Raw genomic sequence first — 16425 nt, forward strand, 5'->3', positions numbered from 1 at the left:
AGTAATATCAAGGAATAAATTTTATAGTCTACATTTTTACTAATAACACTTACTCTGTGAGTTTTTTTTCCCTTTTTTCATTTTTTCCTGAGATCCTCTTACCCTTCTCCTTCCCAGCTTCAGGTAAGCATCCTTTTCTGCTCCTGCAGCATTTCAAAAATATACCTGCCTTGAGGTCTTTGTAACTGCTATTCACTCTACCTGTAATACCTTCATTCAGCTATCTCCCTTCCTTCAGGTCTCTGCTCAAAATGTCACCTTAAGAGAAGATATTTGAAATACATATTGTAGACAAGGACTGATATTCAGAACCTGTAACTCCTAACAAATCAATAAGAAAAAAACACAACCACCAAACAGAAAAAAGGGTAAAAGATATGAAAAGCCACTTAATAAAAAAGGATAACCGAAAGACCAACATATGAAAAGATGATCAACCTCATTAGGAATAAAGAAAATGCAAATGAATTTTTTTAGTTCTTTTATTTTTAAATCGTTTATTCTATTACAATTGTCTCAGTTTTTCTCCCTTTGCCATCTTCCACCCATCCCACCCTGCCCCCCTCTCCCACAGTCAATTCCTACTCTGTTGTTCATGTCCATTGGTCATTCATACATGTTCTTTGTTTAGTCCCTTCTCCTTCTTTCCACCATTGTCCTCCTTCTCCATCCCCTCTGGTCATTTTCAGTCTGCTCCGTATTTCTATGCCTGTGGTTTATTTTGTTCATTAGTTTATTTTGTTGAATAGATTCCACCTATAGGTGAGATCATATGGTATTTGTCTTTCACTGACTGGCTTATTTCACTTAACATAATATTCTCCAGTTCCATCCATGTGCAAAGGTAGGAGCTCCTTCTTTCTTTTTTTCTTTAAATGCAGACTGATTTTATTTATTTTTTGAAATGTCAAAATCCATTATATTTAAAAATTTATATCTATTATAAAACCTCAGCAATTAAAACAACATGACACGAGCACAGAAATTATCAAGTAGATCAATGAAACAAAATGAGCATTCTAGAAACAAATGTATAGGTGTAATAATGTAATACATGATTAAATTGATATTTCAATCAATGGGGAAAATAAAGCTTATCAGCAAATGAGGTGCATGGACCCTTATTACCTGAAATAAAACAAACAGAGAGCCCTATTTCACACATTCTACAAAAAATATTCAGGTGAGTTAAAAATCAATATGTAAAATCTAAGGAGTTTTAGGAGAAAATACAAAATAATATATTTCTTACCCTGAAGTAATATATTCAAACCCAGAAGCCCAGAAGCTATAAATTAAGGTATTGACAATATGCCCATATTAAACAATTAAGACTATATAGTAATATGCATATTTAAAAAAAGTTAATAGACAAGTAATAGAACAGGAAAGTACTTATCACACATCTAAAAAAGGGTTAATGGTTTTTTTAGGGAAAAAATTCTTTAAACATTTAATCAAAAAATGGATAAAGAATACCAAGAAGTCATTTAAAACTTTTTAAAAATAATAGAAATAGGCAATGGACAAAAACATGTTTAGTTTCAACAAATAATAATGTAACAATTAAAATAACACATCTTTGTCACAATCAGGTTAATAAGTATTTAAAATATTGGTAACATCAAGTATTGGTGACTGTGAAAGGAACTGGGTATTCATAGACTCTTCTTTATCTTCTTAAAGCAGTTCCTTTAGCATATTTTGCAATACTGATTTGGTGGAGGTGTAGTCTTTTAGTCTACTTTTGTCTGGGAAACTCCTTATTTCGCCTTTCATTTTAATTGAGAGCCTTGCTGGGTAGGGCAGTCTTGGTTGCAGGCCTTTTCTTTTCATTACTTGCAATATTTCTTGCCATTCCCTTCTGGCTTATAATGTTTCTGTTGAGAAGTCAGCTGCTAGCCGTAGCCCAGCTCCCTTAATACGTTACTACCTCCTTCTCCTTTCCTGCCTTTAGGATTCTCTGTTTGTCTTTGATATTTGCCATTTTAATTATGATGTGTCTTGGAGTGGCCCTCATTGGGTTCCTCTTGAACGGGACCCTCTATGTGCTTTCTGGACCTGTATGACTTCTTCTCTCCTCCAATTAGGGGAGTTTTCTATCACCACTTTTTCAAACAGGTTCTCTATCCCTTGCTCCTCCTCTTCTCCTTCTGGTATCCCTATTATATGGATATTATTACATTTCAGGTTGTCCCGCATTTCCCTGAATGCCTCTTCATTCTTTTTTAGTCTTTTTTCATTTTCTTGCTCTTTCTGGGAGCCTTTTTCTACCTTATCTTCCAGCTCGCTGATTCGATCCTCAGCTCCACCTGGCCTGCTCTTGATTCCTTCTACTGTGTTCTTTAATTCAGAAATGGTATTCTTTATTTTCTCTTGTCTCTTATTGATAGTTTCTATGTCCTCTTTCATGCTGATATCGTTTGCAGTCAGTTGCTTGTAGTTTCTCTGTAGTTTTTGGTAATTCTTTCTGAGCTCACTGAGCTCACTTAACTTCCTTAGAACCATTGTTTTGAACTCAATATCTGATAGTTTACTTGCCTCTATTTCATTAGTTCTCTTTCTGAGGATTCCTCCTTTCCCTTCGACTGGGGGGTGTTTGTCTTCCCATTATTTGTGAGACTCTTCCATTTTTTGCTTCTGCTTCTTAAATTGATCTGCCTCGATTTCTTGACTTTGTGGTGTGAACTTTCATGGTAGGAGACTGCTGTTTTTTTTTTTCTGTAACTGCCTCTGATGATGTCAGATGTCGACCCTGCCTCACCTTAGGCAGCCAGTTCAAGACTTCCAGGAATCTACTGTCTATGGCTGTCTCCTTCAGCTGTTAATCTAGTCACTGTGCACTCAGCAGTCAGGTTTAGACAGCACAGGGCGGGGCAGAGTCCCTCCTGGGGACGAGGTTATTGGGTCCTCTCACGCTGCTGCCACTCAGGGGAGTGGTCTGCCTGAGCCAGATGGCTGCTGCTGTACGGGGGAGGAGTCAGCACTGGGATCCCACCAGCTACTCTCTCAGTTCTCTCCCCAAAGCCTCCTTCCCCAGTCTCTCAGGCGTCTCTAGCCCACTCTGCCCCTGCCTTTGCCGTAGACCAGGATACGTCGCTGCAAATAAAAATTTATGCGTTGGCCCTTTAAACAGCTCTTTGCATCTCCAGCTGCCTGTCTCTGGCAGAGAGCAACCGTGCTGCTTTTTGCAGCTGGCTGTTATCTGTACTTTTTGGGCTTTGGTGCTGTAGGCCGGAGATCCCTGCTTATGGTTTAGACCCCGCTCAGCTCAGAGGGGTCCAACTAGCCGTTTCAATATCCTTCTGGAGTTGCTACCCATGGGCACCTCACCCACCTTCTCAAGTCTCTACTGCACTCCTTACCAGTGAGGTTGTGCTAAAGCTGATTCTTCTGTCTGTCTGAGGTTATAAGGCTCCTCTCTCAGGAAAATGCAAATAAATTTAAACTATAATAAAATACCACCATTATACACTTAGGAGATTTCCAAAAGTGTAAATGTCTAACAATATCTAGGGTTATTGCAGATGTACAGTAACTTATTTACTATTATTGAGGCAAATAGTTTGGCATTCTCTAAAAGGGATGAAATACACATATTCTAGAATCTAGACAGATACACAGAATTCTGAATCAGTGCCTTACAGAAATGCACTGATGTGAAAACAGGGCATATGTGAAAAAATATTCACAGACCATAAAAGCCAAAACAGAACTATTCAAATATCTATCAACAGTAGAAATTAACTGTGATATATAATGAAATACCATATTATAATACTAAGAAACTACAGTTATGTGAAAACAGTACTGGTGGCAACATAATGCTCAAAAATAAAATAAAAAATTGAAAACAAAAAACACACAAGAGAATACATGTTGTAATTCCATATACATAACATCCAAAATCAGGCAAAACTAAAATATATCATTTAGGAATGCAACTGTAAAGAAAAGCAAGGTATTACTATAAAAAGTCAAGTCAATGATCACCTTTGGTGGGAATAAGGGGAATACAATTGGAAAGGGACATTCTTTTGGCTTCTGAGAAGCTGAGTATCTTCAACTTTAGGTGGTGGTTACACAGTTATTCACTTTCTATGAAGTCAGTAAACTGTACATTTATATTTTATACACTTATTAGTATGTATTTAATTGCACAATAAGAAGAATAAACTGGCCCTGGCTGGTGTGGCTCAGTGGATTGAGTGCCGGCCTTTGAACCAAAGGGTCGCTAAGTTTGATTCCCAGTCAGGGCACATGCCTGGGTTATGGGCCAGGTCCCTAGTAGGGGGTGTTCTAGAGGCAGACACACATTGATGTTTCCCTCTTTCTCTTTTCCTTCCCCCCTCTCTAAAAATAAATAATTTTTTTAAAAGATTATAAAGGAAGTAATGCATTATATAATGGAAATGTATATTAGATAATAGCCAGGAAAAAGGGAGAGAATTATAAAAAGAAGTACATCAAGCATTTGTTTACCTGTGTGTATTCCTTAATTACAGTCTGATCTCTTTAAGGGATCATGTTACCTTTATATCACTAACCAGGACAGTAAATGGTATTTTATAGTAGTGTGTATTACAAAGATCACTGCCTTATTACCTCCTTGGCTAATCACTGTGGCCAAGGAGAAGGCAGTGATGTATTAAGCCAGGTCTGGGTCATGTGACCATCATTAAAGCAAATGAGTTAGATCAACTCTACCCAAACCACACTGACTGCAAATGGGGAAGGAGTGGTTCCAAAAGAAAAATCAGGAAGCTGATTCTCTTACCTAAGTAAGAGAGAAGGGGAGCTGGATAGGCAAAAAATAGCAGTCCTCTCTTTAGTGGATATTTTAATAATCTCAAAAGATATCTTGTATTATTCCCCACACTGGTAAGTAGTTGATATGGGACTGACTCCTTCCCCAACTCCAGGAATACCTTCCAATTTGACACAGCAGTGGCTTCTCAAAGCGTGGTTTGCAGACAAGCCAAATAAGTAACATCTGGAAATTTGTTACAAATACAAATTCTTAGAATCCAACCCCAAATCTACTGACTCAGAAACTCTGGAGATAGGGTTTAGCAATCTGTGTTTTAACAAATCCTCCAGGTGGTTCTGATGAACACTCAAATTTAAGAGCCATTGGACTAGGCAGAGAAATCTATATTTAATAATAGTTCAAGGGGCCCTGGCCAGTATGGCTCAGTTGGCTGGAGCATCACCCCATGACCGAAGGACTGTGGGACAGATTCCCAGTCAGGGCACATGCCTGTTTGGTCCCAGTCGGGGCGTGTATGATCACCAGTTCAGGAACATATGGGAAGCAACCAATCAATGCTTCTCTCTCTCAATGAGATTTCTCTCTCACTGATATTTCTCTCCCTTCCTTCTCTCTAAAAGCAATGACAAAATGTCCTCGGGTGAGGAAAACATAATAATAACAGTTCAAGGAATTCAGCTTTTACGACAGTAATCCTTTAGAACATAAGGACAGTCTACTGACAAGCTCAGGATTTTTGTGTTACATTTGTGAAAAGCATCCTCTTCCTCCCCTAGAAATGAGGAAACATGTAATCACAGGAGCCGAAAGCAGTCATCTTGTACAACCAGAGAATCTAGCCTGAGAAAAAAGTTGATGGAGGGGAGAGCCAAGAGAAAGGCAAAAAAGCAGGGCGAAAGGCTGAGGGTCTTAATCAAACCATGCCAGGGACCCTTACTCCCTTGGACTTTTGATGGACTTATAAGTACTCTTTGTTTAAACGAATTTGAGTTGGACTATTTGTTATTGCACTGAAAGTCTCTTGATATCCACTACATCAAGTTACACATTCATCCCTAAATACCATAGGAAATACTAAGAAATACCGTTTAGTCAACTGTCTAGCTGCTCTCTAAATTAGGGTTGGCATATATAGCACATAAAAATTCGGGACACCCAGTTAAATTTACAATGGTATCAATGTAATACCCTTTATTTTTGAAGGCTACAATAAATTTTTAAAGTGCTTTTCAATTTAAATTTTAGGCTGGTGCTTCCTCTGAATGGAAGACAGGAGAGAGGTCACAAAGCATCATAGTTTAATAATAATGAAAATAATATTAACAACAGATACCTGCTCTGGGTGTCTTACATGTACTAACTCATATAAGTCTCACAATAACCGTACAATGGGATTAATATTCTTCCCCCTACTATACAAATGAGAAAACTCCCCAAGGTCACAACTAGAAGTAGAGAGAGCTAGAACTGGAAATCCAAATAACCTAAGTCTAAAGCTCTTAAACAGTGAGCAACACTTCCCTATTTTACAGCAATGTCTATCCTCAAGTGTATTAAGTATTACACTAGTAAGCAAGGACATATAAAATAATTTAATTATTATAAACTACCAACAATTTTAACATAAAGTAAAATGAACCATGTATGCCATGGCTTCCTTCACTTTAATTTCTTCTCCCCTTCACAGCTCACCATAGAAACTAAGAACTTTAAGATAATTTCCTTTTCAAAGTTACTTTTGAAAGCAAATAATAGTGCAGTATAGATTCATACAGTAATGTTTTTATAAGTAACTTACAAGTTAGCCTTCCTCACAGAACATAACTACGGCCATATATTATGCTGCTTTGCACCCAGATCAGAGGTCAGAAACGATGACTTAAAAAAAAAAACACCCCACAGAAAAACATCAAATATATATAGTTTTGGCATTATTTTAAAAGTTAAATCTTTTAATTATTAAAGCATATAAAAAATATAAAGCTACAAAATTAGAAAATGAAATGAATGACATCCTATATAACTGGTAATAATAATAATATTCAGAATCGAATCACTTTTCACCAACTCTGCAGCTATCACCTTTGTCCAAGCCACTATCATCCTTCAGCTCACTTACTGCAATAGCCTCCTAACCATTTTCTCCACAACCACTTTTTCCTATTCTGCACCAGTAGCCTGAATGATCCTTTTAAGCCAGGAATTATAACACATCATTGGGCAATACTTGGATGGCTTCTCATCTCAGCCAAGTTTTAAAACTCAAAGCTCTTACATGGTCTTCCCCACCACCCACATCATTATGTCTTCATTTCTTACTACTACTTTCCCCTCATTCAACTCTAGCCACACTGACCTCCTAGATGGTCCCTGAATACATGACAGAGATGTTCCTGCCTCAGAGTAAGTCATCTGCTATTCCCTCTATTCGGCAAACACTCTCAGCCCTCACACCTCCCATGTATCTAGTGTGGCTGGCTCCCTCACTTCCTTTAGGTCAAGCCCTCCCTGTTCTATTTAAAATAGCAGTTCCCCACCCAGCACTCTCTATTTTGTTCTCTGCTTTTTCTCCATATCATTTATCATCATCACTATGTATTTAACTTGTAAATTTGTTAATTCTCTGTTTTCACGCCTCTCTAAAAAATGTATACTCTGTGAATTCAGGGACTTTTGCTGTTCTGTTCACTGCTATACCTAGAACAGTGCCTGGCAATCAAATATTTGTTGAAAAACATGAGTGAATTAATGCATGGTAAGTGCTTTACAGTTATTAATTTACTAAATCCTTATAATAATCCTGTTGAAATAGGAACTATTATTAGCCCTATTTTTTTAGGTGAGGAAACCAAAACATAGGAAAGTAAATCTCCCAGGGACACATGCTAGGAATTAGCAAAGGTACAATCTGAACTCAGGCAGTCTATGATTCCAGAGCCCCTTCTCTTACCTACCTCAGTATATTGCTTCTAGATTTCCAACCTACTACTGGCAAAGTCAAACTCAGTTATACTGTACATTTTAATTGAAAAACATGATCTATGGGTTCCTTTAGTGTCCTAATTTTTAAGGCTAATCATTCAAATCATAAATTATTCCTCAGGTCCTCAGATTATTACTTTACTAAATTTTAGAATTTGGAACTTAGTTTTGCAAAATGCTCTCACAGTCACTCATTCGATAGACTAATAAACTCTATTCCAACACTTACATGCCTCAGATAGGAACACTGTCAAGCAAAGAAGTTAGCTTCTTCGTCTTCTAGTAAGCAACGCAAAAGACAGGAAAAGGCCTGTCTTTATACTTAACTCTCAATGTAGTGTATGACCCTGTGAATTCCAATTCAGAAAATGAAAATGGGTTTCCCAAAACTATATTTTAGTTTTGAAAAATAAAAAAATTAACATGCCAATTCTTTTTATTCACAAACACAAATACAACATTGAAGAGTTATGGTTCTCAAAATTACTTTCCAGAGTGACCACTGTTGATGCCTTCCTAACACTCATCCCTTCCTTTTTCCTTTTAAATAGAATCCCTCTCTAATACAATGACTCAGGGAAGACAACACCTCTCCAGATTCAGGCACAGATATGGTTAGTTCAAGGGTAATTATTAGTGATTGCTTCAGGAATAAGAATATGACCCAATTCTGGCCAAAAAGATATGAAAAAAGTCTGCTAGTGGCTTTTGGAGAACATTTTCTCTCTCCAAAAACAGAGGCATGGGAAGAGAAATCTTTCTTCTTCTTTTCAAAATTGTTGTGTATGAAGATGATGCCTGAAATCACTAATGACTATTTTGCTACTACCCTGAGGATGAAGCCAATCCCAGGGAGAGCAGAACTGAGCAATGGAAAGAATATGGGGTTTACTGACATTGTTGAACTGCTATAATCAACCAACTCGGAAGCCTATTCTATAAGATAAAATTTCTTTTTTCTTAAGCAATTTTGAATTAGGTTCTGCTGCTTGCAGCTGAAAACACACGAACTAAATACTTTTCTATGGAACGTATCCCAGAACTAATCTCAGGAAAAAAGTTTGTGGTCAATTCCAAAACTGCATATTAGAAATTCAATGTGAATGATACCATACTGAGTGGCTCTTACAGAGTTACAAAGTTAAAATGAATAATGCATGTGAAAGAACAGACTCTAAAGCAGTATTTTTCTACCACAAACAATTCATTTCAATAAGGCCTTCTCTAAAACAATTTATACACAAATTTTAAATTTTGATCCATGATTGAATTTTTTAAATAAAAACTATAACAAAAAAAATTTAAGATATTAGCCACAGGCTCTGGATTTACTGCCTTATACCCTTAGACAAGGGTAGACAATTAATCTAGCCCACAAACAGAACATCACACAGGAAGTCCAAGGCTGGATAACAGTGGACGGTATACTTCATGGTATAGACTTTGGTTTTGTATTGGTTCACATTCCCAGGGCACAGAGTAGCTTTTACTGTATATTGACATAGACATACAAAAAAATGGTGTGATCTAGCAGGTTGGACCTAGCCCACTGCATCTTTTATAAAAAATAGGATAACCCTCTTACCCTATTTGACCTTACAAATAATCACAAGGAACAACAAATTTACACATGTGGGCAAACAGATTGAAAAATTATCTTGTAAGGCTTGATGTCTGGCCTTATCTTGTTATCCCAAGTCCTACATATTCTAAATTTAATTACTATAATAACACACTGGGTAACTTAAATCTACATTGGGCCAAGTGCTGTGTAAAACTAGCCTAAACAACTTCAAAACCTTACTACTCACTTCTTACTCTTCAAAATTTAAAAAGTGACTTTTACTCAAAAATCATAAAATTTTGCTAATAACATTAAGTATTGCATTTTCATTATTTCCTTTGTTAGAACAAATTATAAGTGTAAAGATCACATACTAGTAATAAATAATATCAACATTTTAAAATTTAAGTCACAAAATGAAGCTGGTTGGGTCCAGAGGCCTAAAATTTGACAAACTATTTGGGCACTGGGTGTTTAGGAAAAAAAAGAAAAAGATATGAAAAAAATACCAGAGCTTGGCCTCAAGAAGCTTTCTTGAAAGTTGGATAGATAAACTCTATTAAAAAAATGTAATGCCATAATGTAAAATTTGATTTTATATCAAAATAATATACCACAGACCTAGATAGTTAAGGGGTTCAGTGCTAGAACTTTTGAAGGAAGGGGGACTGGCAAAAGATACTGATTTGAAGATGGAGATGGGATGGGCATAACCTAACGTAAGTAGCATATGCAAAAGGTTGGATAGTAGGTGAGTATAAGCAAGGTATATTCAGGGGATAGTAAGGAATTGGGCTATAAGAGAAATGAGAAGAAAGGATAAGTAATTAAGTTGGAAATGTAGCTGAGCCTTATTACCAAAAGACATATATACCAAGTTTAAAAATATTACCTCTTTAAAAGATGTTTAAAAAAATAGAGAGTTGCTGATTATTTCTACGTAAAGTGGTAAGATAATAAAAACACTTTGCAGCGTTAATTTGACTGAAGAATTCATGATAAACTTATGGGGGAGGGAAAAAAATTAGAAACAGAGTAACCAGTTAGGAGGTAGTAGTTAAGAACCTGGGGGTTAGCAGACAGGAAGACCTGGTCTGCTACTTGCTAACTGTGAAGCATTGAGTAAGTTACTAAACACATCTAAGTCTCAGTTTCCTGTCTGTAAAATGGGATAATAATAATGCCTATTTTATAAGGTTGTTGTGTGGTAAAAGAAATAGTGCACATAAAAGCACTTAACATAGGCCCTGGCCAGGGGGCTTAGCTGGTTGGAGCATCATCCTGTACACCAAGAGGTTTTGGCTCAATTCGTGGTCAGGGCACATACCTAGGCTTCGGGTTCAGTCCCGTTCTGGGAGCGTATAGGAGGAAACCAATCGATGTTTCTCTCTCACATCGACGTTTCTCTCTCTCTCTCTCTAAAATCAATAAACATATCCTCTAGTGAGGATTTAAAAAAATATTAAAAGCATTTAACATAGTGATTGGTCTATAATAACTATTCAGCAATGTTAGCAACCATTACCATCATTACAAATCATTTCGAAAGTGAGGTACTGAAAAACTGGACAAGGGCAATAAAAACTAAAATAGCCCCAATTTAAATATGAGCAATGAAGAAAAGAATGGAGCAAGGTAGCTCAAAAGGTTTGACTGCAAAAGTATCCCAAGAGATAGATGTGGAATAATTATGTTATCAATATGCTTTAAGATATAAGCTACAATGAACTGACTACATACCACGTATCAAACACCATGCTAGATATAGTATATCTAATCCTTAGGACAACTCTGAAAGGTAGGTATTAGCTCAATTTTTTGCAAAAGAGAAAATAGATGCTCAGAGCAGTTAAGTACTAGCTATATAACCTCGGGCAGGATAAGAAGCAAAGCCAGGTTTGAAATCCATGACCTGTTTCCAAAGCCTCTGTTCTTTCTGTTAGACTCAGTCTGTACCAATAAAAATTACATCATATCACATAGACATACTTGTAATTATCTTTCTACTCACGTTGTTAAATATGGTGACCATAAACATGTCTAATCTTTTATACATTAAAAGAAAAATATAAAAGTATTCAGCATAAAAACAATGATGAGAATTTTAAAAGCATTATGCAATAGAGAATCACCATACCTCTAATGAAAGATAGTTGGAGAAAATATAAACTATATTAAATAAAAGGAATGACTAATCCTTCTCAATAACATGTGGAAAAATGGCATGGTTTTTACATCATTTGAGTATATTAACATTTGTCCCATACTACATATCATTTTAAACTGACACCTGGTTTATAAAAGAAGTATCTTACACATATAGGAATATTTTTATGATATGAACCCATTAAATGTTCAGAGTTATAAAGACTACTAATTCAGTCACAGAGGTAGAATGCCCCAACCTGTTAACAATAAAGACCACAGGGTGGCAGGTGACCTACTTCTTCAGTGTTTCTCCACAGATATATTCCCCAACGACAGGACCAATGTGCCAGTTCTCCACCAGAATGCTACTTCATCTAAATTTTGGATGAAAATACCAAGTACACCAGAGTAAGTTAGTTCCCTGAAAGTCTTTTCATCTGACTTCAAAAAAGTCAGAAGGTAATTTACTAGGTTGGCCAACAAACTGCGTAGTCAGGTAACTAGTTTCTGGACTAGTAGTTCTCAAAGTGTAGTCCAAAAACCCCTACGTGTCCCCAAGACCCTTTCAGAGAATCCAAGATGTCAAAAACACTTTCACAGTATTACTAAGACATTATTTGCCTTCTGCACTATCATTATCTCACAACTGTAACTGTGATATCTTAACAGACTAAATGCAGAAGTAGACATGGAAATTTCTATAACTTCTATTAAGCCAGACATTAAAATAATTTGCAAAAACATAACACAATGCCACTCATCACTTTTTTGGGGTTTTTTTGGGAAAATATATTTTTTTCACTAAAAAGTTATGTTAACATGTAATGTTTTACTATTTTTAAATGAATTAAATATTTTTAAATTCCTCATTTTTATTCTAATCCAATAAATATTGATAAATATAACTCACTTAAATGGAAGGCCTTTGGGATCCACAATAATTTTTAAGAGTATAAAAAGGTACTGACACAAGAAATTGAGAACCACTTTCTAGACCTTCCTATATTTATGTTTTGCCAAACAATTAAAGCATTTAATTTCCTAATTACTATTGAAGAGATGTTGCTGCCCTAAAGATAATTTCAGAAATTTGTCTTAACAAAAAGAAGCCTACAATCTTAAAAATAACTTTATCCACTAATACAAAAAATTAAACCATTGATTACATCTTCCCAAAATAAAAATAAAAACAATGGCAAAACCAAAGTGTGAGCTAATAGACCACATCTATAAGCTTTGGACATGAGAAGGGCTAGAAGAGAGAGGAATGTCTTCCAACAAAAGGGATGATAGATACATCCTGCTAAAGAAGGCATCTAACCTGGTACCTAAACATATATGATTTCAACAAGTAACCACTGGAAATGAAAGGCATCCCAGAAAGAGGAAAAGGCATACATTCAAGGAATAGCAAGTACAAAATAGCTCCCATAGAACTTGTGATAGACTCCAGCAGGAAAATAGACTGGAAAATTAGGTTGGAAGCAAAACATAGAGGACTTATAGGACAGGATAAGCAATCTGGGGCTCTATTCAGTAGGCAAGGGGAAGCCACTGGTAGGTTTTTAAAGTCATTGTTAGATTTACCATTGGCAGGTAAATTATCAGGCGATACCTTCACAATACTATGGACTGCACAGAGTAGAAATAGGACAACAATTAGTGCACTATCATACCAGCCCGGGCAGAAAATAGTAAGAGTTTGATATGGGTTAGGCGCTATGAAAAAGACAGATACAGGACATGCTGCAACCTCTTCACTAATAGTTTACTTAGTTTAAACATTTCAAAACCTTAATTTACTACACAAAACAAGGTTGGCATTCACATTATTTTCATTAAAAACCTTTCACTTCATAGACAATATTTCAGCATACTTAAGTGTGCTTCCTTTTTAAAAAAGCTGTTAGGAATAACTATTGTACATTAACACTACAAAATGGGTAATAAAGAAAAATACCATACGCATATTTTCAATATTCTAAATACTCTCGGTATGCAAAATTTCATTAAAGGATGAACATTTTAAACTCAAAAGTTTATTAACATAAAATACACAAAGTTTGGATCAGAATTTTCTATACAACCCTATAAGACCCACATTACTACATAATTATAATAGTCAACTTTTCTTAAAATTATTTTTGGACAACTCAACTCAACTTGGCCAATATTCTTCTACTAGGCCCATATTTTTCAAATATTAGTGCCTTCTTCATTTTCTTCCCTCCTCCCTTCTCAACTCTCCGCCCAACAAATTCCCTTTGTATGTCTGCAAGGCAAGGCACAGTATGGTTTTAAGGAAGTTAGAATACATAATCTTTATAATAACAGAAATTTAGAATTATTAATCTTACTTTTGACAGGAAAGGAACCTATGATGCACTAAATTTCCATTAACATGAATGACAATTGCATCTAATAGAAATGATGCTTTACCATTAGAGGGGAACAAAAGGGGAAATACACACAATAGATGAGTAGTAAATCTTACAAACTTCACAAAACACTGAAAAACTGCATCTAGATTTCAGTCACAATTATAAAAGCAAATGATGAAGACTCCAAAATTAAGGGAAAAGGAAAAAATTCCAAGTGATCATAAGAGTGAAAAAGGCTGATTCAACATTCGTATGCTTTTAATACAGCATCCTTTAACACTCTAAGACTAACTGAAAAAAAACAAAGGATAATTCACTGTTCACAAGGACACAGGAAATAATCTCTGCACACATTCTACAAGGCAGTTATACTTCATTACATTTGCATGGTCTCAAATCCTTTCAAATGTTTCCAAAAATACATTGGCTTAGAATAACTGAGGTTCCCCAATGACACCCAATTAATTCTGTAGGTTTAGCTATAACACATTTTTAAAAGACATAATGAATTCATGCTCAACAAAAATAAGAAGTCACAAAGGCCCTCTACTTATTCAAAATCATTACATAAAGCACTGTCCATAATTTCAAACAGGGTTTGAAAATCTGACAGCTAGTAATTATAAAATGGGATAGACTTTAAAGAAAAAATTTACCCAACTTTCCCATTTTCCTTCCTTTTCCTTTCCTACCAGAGACACAAAATGTCTGTAAGGGTCTCAGACAAAGCTATAAAGTAAAAGTACAATATATGTATACTTTACATATGTTCGAACCTATCATATATATATACACACACATCACATATATTCACACAAGCAAGGTTTCTCCTTTTTTTAATATAAGAACTGAAGTTACATTAAACCCTATCCCATAAATTAGATTAAATGACCACAAATTAAAGAGTAATAAAATACTGCATGTAGGTCTCTCTGAGTGACTATGCTCGGAGGAAAAATAAAAACCTCAGAGTAAGGCCACAACTGAATAAAAACGCCCAGTCCCTGAAAATCACTAACCGGCATTTGGTTTCTCTAAGAGAAAGGGGCGGGGGGCGGGGGGGGGGGGGGGGGGTCTTAAAATGAATAATCACCCTGGCAAGCCAGTTTCAGAAGTTAACGAAGGTAAAACAACGAAGCAAATGAGACAAATGCAGGAGATGGCAAGCTTTAAAGAATTCCCCCAAAGGGAAAGGCTGATTTCAAGACTGGATATAAAGCATCCTTTTCAAGTAGAATCTTTAATTGAAAGAGAAAAGGGGCGGGGGAGGGGGGGACGACAAAACCTGAACGACAGGCAAAGGCAAAAAAGTGAAGAGAAAAAAAAGAAAAAGAACGAACCAAGGGTCTCTCCTCCCACCCCCCACTCTGACCCCCACCCCCACTCTCGCAGGACAATAGGATCAGGGTCCTAAATGCAAACTCTAAACGTGCAAACGAGCAGCAGTTTCACTGCAGCTCTAACTGTAAATCTGCCCCCACATCCCAAAGCTAGCGCACCCAGGAATAATTCTGCCCTGAAAACATCACCAAGGTCTTGTTAAACACAAATCAGACCCATCACAAAATTCTTTTTTTTTCTCCCAAGTACCTGGAGGATCCATTTCAATATAAAATATCAGTTCTGTCGAGTAGGGCATCATCACCTCCCTCCAGTCTGCGTCATCGCGGTCCATACTCCACACCGTATTGTACATCGCGCTGTCAGCGGCAGGTTGTCAAGAAATATATAGAAAGCATATATTTTTTTATCTGGTATTTAAAAATATATATTTGTAAAAGTCCCACACGGAAATGTACTTCTGGGTTTTCAACAGCCGGTATAAGTCCAAGCAACTATCAGGACGAGGAGAAGATCCTCTACCTCTCTCCTCTACAGCACCCAACAAAATGCCCCCGAACTTTCAATCAACGGGCTTTGCTCCTCCGGGAGGTACAAAGACGCTCCGAGGGCGGAGGACAAAGGTGTTAAAAGCGGCTTCCCAAAAATCCCTTCTACACAGTCGCTCTTCAAAGAGAAGACCTCCCGCCGCCTCCAAATCTTTCCGCGGAAGCCACTTTTGTGTCCTTCGATAAATAAAGACCAAAAAAAAAAAAAAAAAAAGGAAAGCTCTGGGAGCAAGGTGGGAAAGTGACAAAGGAAGGCATAAAAAGGGGGAGTGGGTACTGGGTTCAAGTTTCGGGGTCCCACTGGTCGGCAGAGAGCTATCCCCTCAGGGGCCGAAACTCGGGCTCTATCTGGCCGGGCTCGGAACCCCAGCTGCTGCAGCCTCGGGATTTGGGCCCGCTGGAGAATCCAGTTAGCTGTCCTCGGCTGAGCGCTCCCGCCGGTATGTAAGCACGCTTGCCAGAGCCGGTTCCCCTCACGCTCTACTCCGACTCCAGCCACTAGTTTCATTTTAACGGCACAGAGGGGGACACCCTCCCCGCCTCCACGCTCCCCCGCTGAGGGACCACCCAACAGCGCCGGGCAGGGGGGACAGCAAAATCACCACTACCCCTTCCACTCTATCGCTCCTTAATGAGCTGGGGGTTCTGGCAGGTGCATGAATAAATGCTCCGAAAACTGTCCACCATCTC

At 37.1% G+C, this 16425-nt stretch overlaps 1 protein-coding gene across 2 annotated transcripts in view; it reads right to left on the bottom strand.

Annotated features, from left to right (window-relative positions):
* Positions 1-16219, bottom strand: part of PIK3R3 (phosphoinositide-3-kinase regulatory subunit 3) — an 82363-nt gene extending 66144 nt beyond the window's left edge. For both annotated transcript variants that reach the window (XM_054572161.1, XM_054572160.1), the window contains exon 1: positions 15437-16219. In XM_054572161.1, coding sequence (XP_054428136.1) covers positions 15437-15542 — 106 coding nt within the window. In that variant the 5' untranslated portion in view covers positions 15543-16219. The remainder of the gene's footprint in view (positions 1-15436) is intronic.
* Between the last annotated feature and the right edge of the window lie 206 nt (positions 16220-16425).

This window comes from Pteronotus mesoamericanus, unplaced genomic scaffold (assembly GCF_021234165.1).
Source record: "Pteronotus mesoamericanus isolate MK-2021 breed Mesoamerican mustached bat unplaced genomic scaffold, CSHL_Meso_final contig_221, whole genome shotgun sequence".
In the NCBI taxonomy this organism is placed as follows: Eukaryota; Metazoa; Chordata; class Mammalia; order Chiroptera; family Mormoopidae; genus Pteronotus; species Pteronotus mesoamericanus.